This window comes from Engystomops pustulosus, chromosome 10 (assembly GCF_040894005.1).
Source record: "Engystomops pustulosus chromosome 10, aEngPut4.maternal, whole genome shotgun sequence".
Classification (NCBI taxonomy): domain Eukaryota; kingdom Metazoa; phylum Chordata; class Amphibia; order Anura; family Leptodactylidae; genus Engystomops; species Engystomops pustulosus.
The window spans coordinates 100,270,610-100,284,846 of NC_092420.1; the positions used below are offsets into that span (position 1 = coordinate 100,270,610).

At 45.7% G+C, this 14,237-nt stretch overlaps 1 protein-coding gene across 2 annotated transcripts in view; it reads right to left on the minus strand.

Moving 5' to 3' along the window:
• The window catches only part of NEGR1 (neuronal growth regulator 1), a 464,122-nt gene that overhangs the window by 217,958 nt on the left and 231,927 nt on the right, over window positions 1-14,237 (minus strand). For both annotated transcript variants that reach the window (XM_072129222.1, XM_072129221.1), the window contains exon 3: window positions 2,806-2,931. In XM_072129222.1, coding sequence (XP_071985323.1) covers window positions 2,806-2,931 — 126 coding nt within the window. The remainder of the gene's footprint in view (window positions 1-2,805; window positions 2,932-14,237) is intronic.

Consider the following 14,237-nt stretch of genomic DNA (forward strand, 5'->3'; position numbering starts at 1 on the left):
CATGATGAAGAAGGTGGAGCCCAGGGGGGAGGATACTGGTTGGCTACATCTTATCTTCTTCATCGAATTAATTTGTGGTAAAGAAAAATAAACTGGGGAGTTTGTTACCAAATCTAATATAACAGAATATTATAATATGCATAAACAGGCGCAGAATATCAGTTTGAAGTTGATTCTCCTGAAGACTACAGTATATGGCGCACCGGATTATAAGGCGCACCATCAATAAATGCCTGCTTAAATGTCTAGGTTCATATATAAGGCGCACCGGATTATAAGGCGGAAATACACATTCACACGACAAAAAAAACCTAGAAAACTGTTATAGTTTCAATAAAAATCCACCCTGGAGATTACTGGACATTGAAATCTTTGATCGATTACAACAGAAGGACTGAAATGTCGACTTTTTCTATTTGGTCACCAACCAGTCGATCAAGAGTCACACGTAGATATTGGGGCTCAATACGGAAGGTTCCACACAGTGTGAATGGCCATCGCTGGGAACTACATCTATGAATAGAATCTACAGGAACGAGAATAAAAGTCTGATCACAGGGGGTCGACCTCCCGAAACCTCTGATATTTACAAAACAGAGAACTTCAACTACCCGAAGGTGCCGTATATTGCAGACTTCCGGCATAAGTTTTCCTGTAAACCACGCCCATGTCCCACAGCAAAGTGCCAGAAGTCTGTAATACAGGGCAGCTATGGGGGCTTGTGGGACGCAGTTCTGCCGTTCACAGGAGTCCTGACAGTTAGACCCCCCCATTCAGACAGGATAAAGGATAGCTGTCAATCGTGAAAAACCCCTTTAAGCTCTTGTAACCGTAAAAGCCGCATGTGGCTCAATCTACAAGTTGAATGAGGCTCACTAGATGCTAAAAGTTTTCTCCATCAAGACTTGAGTGTCAACCATCAGTCTGACTTCACTAACTAAATACTATACCACCAATCCCCCAAAGAAGAATAGTAGGAACCAAAACATTATTATTACATGAAAATTTAGCTCCCACAGACTTATAGGAAACCAAAGACCATGAGCAATTCCACAAAGACTATGAGTGATTCCACAAAGACCATGAGCGATTAACCAAAGACCATGAGCGATTAACCAAAGACCATGAGCGATTCACCAAAGACCATGAGTGATTAACCAAAGACCATGAGTGATTAACCAAAGACCATGAGCGATTAACCAAAGACCATGAGTGATTAACCAAAGACCATGAGCAATTAACCAAAGACCATTAGCGATAAACCAAAGACCATGAGTGATTAACCAAAGACCATGAGCGATTAACCAAAGACCATGAGCGATTAACCAAAGACCATGAGCGATTAACCAAAGACCATGAGCGATTAACCAAAGACCATGAGTGATTAACCAAAGACCATGAACGATTAACCAAAGACCATTAGCGATAAACCAAAGACCATGAGCGATTAACCAAAGACCATGAGCGATTAACCAAAGACCATGAGCGATTAACCAAAGACCATGAGATGAACTATTGTCCAAAGACTATGATCAATTCCACAAAGACTATGAGTGATTCCACAAAGACTATGAGCGATTAACCAAAGACCATGAGCGATTAACCAAAGACCATGAGCAATTAACCAAAGACCATGAGCGATTAACCAAAGACCATGAGCGATTAACCAAAGACCATGAGCGATTCACCAAAGACCATGAGCGATTCACCAAAGACCATGAGTGATTAACCAAAGACCATGAGTGATTAACCAAAGACCATGAGCGATTAACCAAAGACCATGAGCGATTAACCAAAGACCATGAGCAATTAACCAAAGACCATGAGCGATTCACCAAAGACCATGAGTGATTAACCAAAGACCATGAGTGATTAACCAAAGACCATGAGCGATTAACCAAAGACCATGAGCGATTAACCAAAGACCATGAGCAATTAACCAAAGACCATGAGCAATTAACCAAAGACCATGAGCGATTAACCAAAGACCATGAGCGATTAACCAAAGACCATGAGCGATTAACCAAAGACTATGAGCGATTCACCAAAGACCATGAGTGATTAACCAAAGACCTTGAGCGATTCACCAAAGACCATGAGCGATTCACCAAAGACCATGAGCGATTAACCAAAGACCATGAGTGATTAACCAAAGACCATGAGCGATTCACCAAAGACCATGAGCGATTCACCAAAGACCATGAGTGATTAACCAAAGACCATGAGTGATTCACCAAAGACCATGAGCGATTCACCAAAGACCATGAGCGATTCACCAAAGACCATGAGCGATTCCCCAAAGACCATGAGCGATTCACCAAAGACCATGAGCGATTCACCAAAGACCATGAGCGATTCACCAAAGACCATGAGAAGAACAATTCCCCAAAGACCATGAGCGATTCACCAAAGACCATGAGTGATTAACCAAAGACCATGAGCGATTCACCAAAGACCATGAGCGATTCACCAAAGACCATGAGAAGAACAATTCCCCAAAGACCATGAGCGATTAACCAAAGACCATGAGCGATTCACCAAAGACCATGAGCGATTCACCAAAGACCATGAGAAGAACAATTCCCCAAAGACCATGAGCGATTAACCAAAGACCATGAGCGATTAACCAAAGACCATGAGCGATTAACCAAAGACCATGAGCGATTCACCAAAGACCATGAGAAGAACAATTCCCCAAAGACCATGAGCGATTAACCAAAGACCATGAGCGATTCCTCGAGGATACGGCCAAATCAAGCCAACATGGACATGAACTGAGTTCACGGAAGGTAAGTGACCACCTACCTGATGGTGAGATGTGTTTCCATAATATGGAAGGCTCTGGTTTGCCGGTGGCCAGACACGTCAGGGACACGTTGGTTCCTTCATTCACCACCATGTTGGGGGAAATATCGTAGATCTTCGGAGAAACTAAAATATAAGAAATTAACGAAGATTTAATTACTGACCATAAAATGTTTTATGTGCAAAAACATAAAGTAACTTTTAGGTTTTATATTTTATGAACATTTTTTATCCTGTTCTTCCGCCATAAAGAAGGTTTCTGAATGAGCGCTGGAGAAAATGATGAAATGTTCTCTTCCTCTCTAATGTTCTCTTCTATTGTTTGCCTATTGATTTTTCTCCTTATTCTGTTGAGTTTTACCAAGTGCAATGATGTCTTTAATCTTTTCTGTAGCCCCCACAATCGCCACCTGCTCCGCTTCCTCATTAAAGGCGCGCTCCGCCATGGACAGTCCCTGCTTGTTACATGGAGGACGGAAAAGAAGAACAAAAAGTTTCACGAGACGGACCCTAAAAATGGGTCTCTGTCTGGGGGGGAGGGGGACTTGGTGTTTGGTCTTCAATTTGCCTGCAGTGCCCCCGCAGGTTACAATTATTATTACACAATTATTCCACATAATCTTGGAGTTGTCTGTGTAACAGAGGACATAACTCTAATAAGTCTATATAACTAAATAATCCCTTTAGGAATCAGAAAACAAGTGTAAGGTATTGTCCCTTCGAGAGATATGTAATTATACCTCAGTGTATGTTAGTAGCAGCAGGACTGTGAAATATGGATTTATATTCCAGAATTGTAGCTTTGTCAAGTAAAGTAAGGGCATGCCCTCACACTGCTGTGCTCTCTGAAGGCAGTGTTATGTGTTGTCTCTGGAGGGATATGTAATCATTCCTCCGTGTATGTTAGTAGCAGCAGGACTGTGATACCTTAGATTTATATTGCAGCATTGTATCTTCTTCATTTAATCAAGGGGCTTGTCCTCACACTGCTGTGCTCTTAATTATTTGCATTTAACCCGAGCAAGCCATAGCAACTCTCCTAGCTGAGAGATCCCTAGTCCTGTCGTCCTGCTGTCCCTTGCCTCCCTCTGACATTTCTTATCTGAGCTGCTGATTCAGCACAGCACAGCACACTGCTATATACATATTATAATGTACAATGTGCAGGATAACATGTATACAACAGTGCACATCCTCCATCAGGTCTGTGCACATCCTCCATCAGGACTGTGCACATCCTCCATCAGGTCTGTGCACATCCTCCATCAGGTCTGTGCACATCCTCCATCAGGTCTGTGCACATCCTCCATCTGGACACTGCACATCCTCCATAAGGTCTGTGCACATCCTCCATCAGGTCTGTGCACATCCTCCATCAGATCTGTGCACATCCTCCATCAGGTCTGTGCACATCCTCCATCAGGTCTGTGCACATCCTCCATCAGTACTGTGCACATCCTCCATCGTGTCTGTGCACATGCTCCATCAGGTCTGTGCACATCCTCCATCAGGTCTGTGCACATCCTCCATCAGGACTGTGCACATCCTCCATCAGGACTGTGCACATCCTCCATCAGGTCTGTGCACATCCTCCATCAGGTCTGTGCACATCCTCCATCGTGTCTGTGCACATCCTCCATCAGGTCTGTGCACATCCTCCATCAGGACTGTGCACATCCTCCATCAGGTCTGTGCACATCCTCCATCGTGTCTGTGCACATCCTCCATCGTGTCTGTGCACATCCTCCATCAGGTCTGTGCACATCCTCCATCAGGTCTGTGCACATCCTCCATCGTGTCTGTGCACATCCTCCATCGTGTCTGTGCACATGCTCCATCAGGTCTGCGCACATCCTCCATCAGGACTGTGCACATCCTCCATCAGGTCTGTGCACATCCTCCATCAGGTCTGTGCACATCCTCCATCAGGTCTGTGCACATCCTCCATAAGGTCTGTGCACATCCTCCATCAGGTCTGTGCACATCCTCCATCAGATCTGTGCACATCCTCCATCAGGTCTGTGCACATCCTCCATCAGGTCTGTGCACATCCTCCATCAGTACTGTGCACATCCTCCATCAGGACTGTGCACATCCTCCATCGTGTCTGTGCACATGCTCCATCAGGTCTGTGCACATCCTCCATCAGGTCTGTGCACATCCTCCATCAGGACTGTGCACATCCTCCATCAGGACTGTGCACATCCTCCATCACGTCTGTGCACATCCTCCATCAGGTCTGTGCACATCCTCCATCAGGTCTGTGCACATCCTCCATCGTGTCTGTGCACATCCTCCATCAGGTCTGTGCACATCCTCCATCAGGACTGTGCACATCCTCCATCAGGTCTGTGCACATCCTCCATCAGGTCTGTGCACATCCTCCATCAGGACTGTGCACATCCTCCATCAGGTCTGTGCACATCCTCCATCAGGTCTGTGCACATCCTCCATCGTGTCTGTGCACATGCTCCATCAGGTCTGCGCACATCCTCCATCAGGACTGTGCACATCCTCCATCCGGTCTGTGCACATCCTCCATCAGGTCTGCGCACATCCTCCATCATGTCTGCGCACATCCTCCATCAGGTCTGCGCACATCCTCCATCAGGTCTGCGCACATCCTCCATCAGGACTGTGCACATCCTCCATCAGGACTGTGCACATCCTCCATCAGGTCTGTGCACATCCTCCATTAGGTCTGTGCACATCCTCCATCAGGTCTGTGCACATCCTCCATCAGGACTGTGCACATCCTCCATCAGGTCTGTGCACATCCTCCATCATGTCTGTGCACATCCTCCATAAGGTCTGTGCACATCCTCCATCAGGTCTGTGCACATCCTCCATCAGGTCTGTGCACATCCTCCATCAGATCTGTGCACATCCTCCATCAGGTCTGTGCACATCCTCCATCAGGTCTGTGCACATCCTCCATCAGGTCTGTGCACATCCTCCATCAGATCTGTGCACATCCTCCATCAGGTCTGTGCACATCCTCCATCAGGTCTGTGCACATCCTCCATCAGATCTGTGCACATCCTCCATCAGGTCTGTGCACATCCTCCATCAGGACTGTGCACATCCTCCATCAGGTCTGTGCACATCCTCCATCCTGTCTGATGCCAGGGCCCCCTGACACTGCGGGCCCCAGAGCAGCTGCTAAAGCTGCAAATACGTCCATGAGTCAGACCAAGAACGCTGCTATTTAATCTCTTTTGCTTCAATTTTAACAATGCTGGCGATCAAAAATTTACTAAAACCGTTAAAAATATAAATGTAGATGCTTTAGAAACGTTCATAACACATTTCCATAGAACAAGTATTAAAAGCCAAACCCAAAAATACAGAAGATCAGCATTAGGTGTAAGAAAATCACGAAATTTTCCTGCAGCGTCGCCCCCCCCCCCCCCCCCCCCGAAGCCAAAAGCAAAGGAGAAAACATGAAAGCAAATAGAAGTGCAAAGCCTCAAGCGACTATCTAGAAACTTCCGAAGCCCTCGGTGTTTGAAACCTCGAAAAACAAAATTAAATGCTGAGGTGAAATTTTAAAAACCTATATTTATTTATCTGTTACATATTTATGAATTAAATGATAAAATGTACAAAATATGTATTTCTAGTAGTTATACAAGATTAGTGCTCACTGTGTGTATTATATCTGTACTGTGACATCACTGTGTATATTATCCCTGTACTGTGACATCACTGTGTGTATTATCCCTGTACTGTGACATCACTGTGTGTATTATCTCTGTACTGTGACATCACTGTGTGTATTATCCCTGTACTGTGACATCACTGTGTGTATTATCCCTGTACTGTGACATCACTGTGTGTATTATCCCTGTACTGTGACATCACTGTGTGTATTATCTCTGTACTGTGACATCACTGTGTGTATTATCCTGTACTGTGACATCGCTGCGTGTATTATCCCTGTACTGTGACATCGCTGTGTGTATTATCCCTGTACTGTGACATCACTGTGTGTATTATCCCTGTACTGTGACATCACTGTGTGTATTATCCCTGTACTGTGACATCACTGTGTGTATTATCTCTGTACTGTGACATCACTGTGTGTATTATCCCTGTACTGTGACATCACTATGTGTATTATCCCTGTACTGTGACATCACTGTGTGTATTATCCCTGTACTGTGACATCACTGTGTGTATTATCTCTGTACTGTGACATCACTGTGTGTATTATCTCTTTACTGTGACATCACTGTGTGTATTATCCCTGTACTGTGACATCACTGTGTGTATTATCCCTGTACTGTGACATCACTGTGTGTATTATCCCTGTACTGTGACATCACTGTGTGTATTATCTCTGTACTGTGACATCACTGTGTGTATTATCCCTGTACTGTGACATCACTATGTGTATTATCCCTGTACTGTGACATCACTGTGTGTATTATCCCTGTACTGTGACATCACTGTGTGTATTATCTCTGTACTGTGACATCACTGTGTGTATTATCCTGTACTGTGACATCGCTGTGTGTATTATCCCTGTACTGTGACATCACTGTGTGTATTATCTCTGTACTGTGACATCACTGTGTGTATTATCCTGTACTGTGACATCACTGTGTGTATTATCCCTGTACTGTGACATCACTGTGTGTATTATCCCTGTACTGTGACATCACTGTGTGTATTATCTCTGTACTGTGACATCACTGTGTGTATTATCCTGTACTACTAAATTTTCCCTGTATTACTAAAATTGTACAATCAGAGAATGTGATATATTGCATTCATTTTTGCAAACAATTTAACTAATTTGCTATTAAAGTGATAATTAAATCATTAAATATTTAATATTTTAATATTTTCCACGGGGTGTGACTATAAATTGATCTTAGAATAATGTTATTATTGTTATTAGTATTGATAATATTATTAGTAGTAGGATTATCAGTTATATATATGATATGATCTGTGATGCCTCCGGTTTCCATGGACTGTAAGAGATTTTTATGTAATTACAGACAATAAATGGATGAAATCAGTGGAGGGGAAAATCTGAAACTATCGCTACAAACCTGATCGGGGGATAATATACAGAAATGTGTCAGATTTTAGTGACATCACAGGACGATACATTTCTAGATGACTTGGGTCAGAGATTCTCCAAACCTGCAGATGTACAGGCGGTCCCCTACTTAAGGACACCCGACTTACAGACAACCCATAGTTACAGCCGGACCCCTCTGCCCCCTGTGACCTCTGGTGACCTCTCTGGATGTTACTATAGTCCCAGACTGCAATGATCAGCTGTAAGGTGTCTGTAATGAAGATTTATGGATTATTCATGGTCCAATTACAGCAAAAATTTTTAAACTCCAATTGTCACTGGGACGAAAAAAAAATTGTCCAGAACTTCAATTATAAAATATACAGTTTCGACTTACATACAAATTCAACTTAAGAACAAACCATCCGGGCTGCCTGTATTGGAGGTCTCCCAGTATGATGAGGTAAGGGCCAACCAAAAGTGATGGAAGAAAGGAAAAACTGGACATCTAGAGGATGGAGGTCCCAATTCACATGTGATGTAAAGGTTAAGCTGAGCTTATCCCTCAGAAGAAACATTGTAGCGAAATCCAGGATATAACATTGCACAGGGAAACTGTAGCCAGAGAGCGATCGATTCTGACTCCAATTCCTCACCAAAAGTGTCTACAGTGAACAGAAGAGCATCTCCTAGATCATGGTCCAGTCCCACCTTGTGTCCTAGCATCGTATGAATGTTATAGTGACACCTAAGCGTTCTACAGGCCAAACCCACTACTCACGGCACTGTGCCCCCCTTATAGCAGCGCAGAATAATGTCCTTCAGCAATGCACAAGGTGCCTAAAAATGTTCTGAGGAACAAGATCAAGACATCACTGATGACTCTCAAGCTCCTGAAGCTACTCACCATTTGTTGATCCATGAAGGCTACACCTTAAATATTACAAGACACAAAGGATCTGCTGCAATGGACCTTGTGTCAGATGCCACCGGACACCATCACAGGTCTTTTGATGGGTCGGAGCTCTTTTGGTGGCACAAGTAGAACCTTAATATTGCCATAAGATAAGGTGGATCAGTGGATACATTGGGGCTCATTTACTAAGGGTCCGCGAACCTCATTTTCGTTGGGTTTCCCAATGATTTCCGTTTTGTGCTGCATTTAACAGGGGGGGGGGGCGTGGCCGTTGGACAACCCGACGGATTCGGACTACGCGCGGGATATAAAATCCAAATTGTATCGCAAGACGCACACTTACAAGGACCAGGAGAAAGAAAGTGAACTCTGTCTGACCTCAGCGGGGAAGCGACACATGCAGAAAATCGGGCACACGAGCTACATGAATCGCACCGGACTTCATCTTCGTCGGACCATCCGGATTAGGAATCGCGACAGGACCCGGTAAGTAAATTTGCCCCATTATCTGTGTTGTCTAATGTTACATTTCACATGTAGATGGGTGCCAATCCCTTTAACAAGTCACCTGACAAGTGATACCATAAGAAGCCGCCTTCACGCGTTCCTACAACACTTCTCATGTACGTCCTTACCTCCTATATATATATCACAATGTCTATCACACCTTTTAGTTATATAGAAGCTTTTGTGCCTCCGAGATTATCAGGGGAAGAGAGAAGAATTTCACACCAGGAAAACACGCGCCATCCTGCAATTTTTTACATTACGGAATTGCGCGGTACCAGGCAATCAGTCCCCAGCTGGGAGATGTAGTGAGATCTAAGATGTACATGATTAGGTCTCTGACTGTTTGATTGAAATGCATAACTCATAAGTTCCTCTCCGCCGCCTGTTATATATGAGGGGACTTGACGTTGCCCCCAACACACTTATTGTTGCTGTAAATCTTAAATTTGTTTGTTCTTTTTCTTTGTCTAAACAACAATCGGGAACGAGGCCCCAGGCAGCGAATGTGAGGTCTACCAAGACTCAAGTTCCATGTTTGCTACAATCATAAAGACTTCGGTGGAAAACTATTGACCTGATTTTCCTTATCAGTGATCGACCACCAACTCCATGAACCCCAAATCTATCCATGTCCATGCAAATCGGAGATCAATGCCAATGACGGTGGACGGTTCTCTCCAACTATCACTCCGAGGATGGCCGCACCTTCTGTCGCCCTTCTCTTTTAGAAACTCCCGTCATCCATCCCACCACCATAATCTCATGCCCCAAGTGATGACCCCCTTTCCCAGGCCGCGCCATGACAGTCGCTCCATTCATTGTGCTCAGGTTCCGCCATTTCTAAGCATTAGCCAATATTATCAAGAACCCTCAGCCAGTATGAACCGTAGTCAAGACCTTAAAGCAAACCTTAAACTTTGGCCCCTTCTTATAATTGGTTTGGCCACTATATCCCCAATGCCAGATCTACATCCCCCCAAATCCTTTCTTCAAATCTTCTTATGTTCCATTGGATGTTGTATCAGGTAGATCCACCCATCAAAGGGACATCTAAAAAATGGTTTAAAGTGGTTCTCTAAACGTATCTTCATACACCAAGTAATTCGGTCTTATTAGAGGAGGATCCACTGTTTAGGATCCTCAAGTCTTGGCACAGAAGAAGAGCAGTGGCTCTGGCTCGGATACTTTAGCTTCCATTCAAAGAAGGTTACAATTATCGTTGAACCCCGACCCTTTATTAGAATGAATGGATTTCACGGCCAACTGGAACAATCCCTGCAGATGTCATCAACATCCTCTAGCCAATCACATGCATAGCAGGAGGCCCACAGCATAGAGTCACCTGGATCACGATTCTGGTTAAACAATGGTCTCCATTACCCAAGTCCCATGACCAGGAGAATTCTTCTTCATGACATTATGTCCTGCACATCTTAGCTACTAAAGGCAAGACTATACAGTATATGGAAGACAACGTCCCAGTTTATTTCATGTTGAAATACTGTAATACTCAACCTAGCCATTGGTGGCGCTCTTTCCTAATAAGCCAGAATGCAACCCCTTTAAGTACTGTACCACTAAAAAGGTATTGTTATTATCAGGAGATATAGAAGTAATCATTAGACAGTCGGCTTCACTGGAGCAGGTAATCATAGAGAACAACCTGATAATTATAGAACATGATAACCTTCTCATGGGACGGAGGCTTCTGATTTCACATACAAAATTATAATAATTATTCAATTAATAAGTTCCATAAATATTTAACAGAGGCAGAATCTGTCAGTTTTTATCTTTGCTAAAAATAGAGAATCTCTTTGGACAATCTTCTTTCATTGAGCAGCTCCCCCGCAGGTGAGGAGGAAGTATTACATCCTTTTAAATGAAAGCTGCTTTTACAATGACCTTTTGCTGAGGTTACAAGAAGGAGGGGCCTAAACGGAGTAAGAGTCTTCGTTATGTCTATATCCAGTAACGGACCACATAGACAGATGTCCCCTTTAATTTAGGTCGGTGCCAGCAATAACAGCATTTTCTGCATTTTCATCATATAAATGCTCTTTGTGACTATTATCAATATAACAAAACTAATGAAAATTGCTCATCCAGCAGAATGTGATGATTAGTCTGCAATGTCCTTTATTGCTCAGATCATATCAAATTAAATTAAAAAACATTCCCTATAAGACGAGATGAAATCTAATGATGTTTCCTGAAAAGAAATGTTCATGAAGCAGCGGCCTGGTGGAGCCGGAGACGGAAGGAGCAGGCGGTAGAGGCTAAGGGGAAGGAGCCGGCAGTAGAGGCGGAGGGGGAAGGAGCCGGCAGTAGAGGCGGAGGGGGAAGGAGCAGGCGGAAGAGGCTAAGGGGAAGGAGCCGGCGGTAGAGGCGGAGGGGGAAGAAACGGGCGGTAGAGGCTAAGGGGAAGGAGCCGGCGGTAGAGGCGGAGGGGGAAGGAGCGGGCGGTAGAGGCGGAGGGGGAAGGAGCGGGCGGTAGAGACCGAGAGGGAAGGCGTGGGCGGAAGAGGCGGAGAGGAAAAGAGCGGGAGGTAGAGACGGAGAGGAAAGGAGCAGGCGGAAGAGGCTAAGGGGAAGGAGCCGGCAGTAGAGGCGGAGGGGGAAGGAGCAGGCGGAAGAGGCTAAGGGGAAGGAGCCGGCGGTAGAGGCGGAGGGGGAAGGAGCGGGCGGTAGAGGCTAAGGGGAAGAAGCCGGCGGTAGAGGCGGAGGGGGAAGGAGCAGGCGGTAGAGGCTAAGGGGAAGGAGCAGGCGGTAGAGGCGGAGGGGGAAGGAGCAGGAGGTAGAGGTGGAGGGGGAAGGAGCAGGCGGTAGAGGCGGAGGGGGAAGGAGCAGGCGGAAGAGGCGGAGAGGAAAAGAGCGGGAGGTAGAGGCCAAGGGGAAGGAGCGGGCGGTAGAGGCGGAGGGGGAAGGAGCGGGCGGTAGAGACCGAGAGGGAAGGCGTGGGCGGAAGAGGCGGAGAGGAAAAGAGCGGGAGGTAGAGACGGAGAGGAAAGGAGCAGGTGGTAGAGGTGAAGGGGTAAGGAGCAAGCGGTAGAAATGGAGAGGGAAGGTGCGGGCGGTAGAGGCTGAGAGGGAAGGAGCAGGAGGTAGAGGCTACGGGGGAAGGAGCAGGCGGTAAAGGTGGAGGGGGAAGGAGCGAGCAGTAGAGACAGAGAGGGAAGGTGCGGGCGGAAGAGGCGGAGATAGAAGGAGCAGGTGGTAGAGGCGGAGAGGGAAGGAGCGGGTGGTAGAGACAGAGATAGAAGGAGCGGGAGGTAGAGACAGAGATAGAAGGAGCGGGAGGTAGAGACAGAGATAGAAGGAGCGGGAGGTAGAGACAGAGATAGAAGGAGCGGGAGGTAGAGACAGAGATAGAAGGAGCGGGAGGTAGAGACAGAGATAGAAGGAGCGGGAGGTAGAGACAGAGATAGAAGGAGCGGGAGGTAGAGACAGAGATAGAAGGAGCGGGAGGTAGAGACGGAGATAGAAGGAGCGGGTGGTAGAGGGGGAGAGGGAAAAGTGGGTAGATCAAAGGGGGAAGGAGCAGGCTATAGAGTTAAAGGGGGAAGAACAGGCGGTAGAGACAGAGAGGGAAGGAGCGGGCGGTGGACGTTTCAGGCTCTGAATGTGTAATGTGGCTGCAGGACGTGACACGTGGCCGGTAATGAAACCTTCAATATCTACTTTTCTATTAAAATACATGAGGGATTACACTCCATGAGGTTATTACGAGAGAAGATTGACTGCTCATAATCACATTAAGAAAAGGTACTGCAGAAATTTTAAGGGGCTTTACACTTTTACATGCAATTAATAACTTTGCCGTTGAATTAAAAGAGATATCACCAAGGCTGGGAGGGGCCGGGATGTCTGCAGTGTAATAATATCACATGTTATGGATGATACATGGTACAGGGTCAGGAGGGGCCGGGATGTCTGCAGTGTAATAATATCACATGTTATGGATGATACATGGTACAGGGTCGGGAGGGGCCGGGATGTCTGCAGTGTAATAATATCACATGTTATGGATGATACATGGTACAGGGTCAGGAGGGGCCGGGATGTCTGCAGTGTAATAATATCACATGTTATGGGTGATACATGGTACAGGGTCAGGAGGGGCCGGGATGTCTGCAGTGTAATAATATCACATGTTATGGATGATACATGGTACAGGGTCAGGAGGGGCCGGGATGTCTGCAGTGTAATAATATCACATGTTATGGATGATACATGGTACAGGGTCAGGAGGGGCCGGGATGTCTGCAGTGTAATAATATCACATGTTATGGATGATACATGGTACAGGGTCGGGAGGGGCCGGGATGTCTGCAGTGTAATAATATCACATGTTATGGATGATACATGGTACAGGGTCAGGAGGGGCCGGGATGTCTGCAGTGTAATAATATCACATGTTATGGATGATACATGGTACAGGGTCAGGAGGGGCCGGGATGTCTGCAGTGTAATAATATCACATGTTATGGATTATACATGGTACAGGGTCAGGAGGGGCCGGGATGTCTGCAGTGTAATAATATCACATGTTATGGATGATACATGGTACAGGGTCAGGAGGGGCCGGGATGTCTGCAGTGTAATAATATCACATGTTATGGATGATACATGGTACAGGGTCGGGAGGGGCCGGGATGTCTGCAGTGTAATAATATCACATGTTATGGATGATACATGGTACAGGGTCAGGAGGGGCCGGGATGTCTGCAGTGTAATAATATCACATGTTATGGATGATACATGGTACAGGGTCAGGAGGGGCCGGGATGTCTGCAGTGTAATAATATCACATGTTATGGATGATACATGGTACAGGGTCAGGAGGGGCCGGGATGTCTGCAGTGTAATAATATCACATGTTATGGATGATACATGGTACAGGGTCAGGAGGGGCCGGGATGTCTGCAGTGTAATAATATCACATGTTATGGATGATACATGGTACAGGGT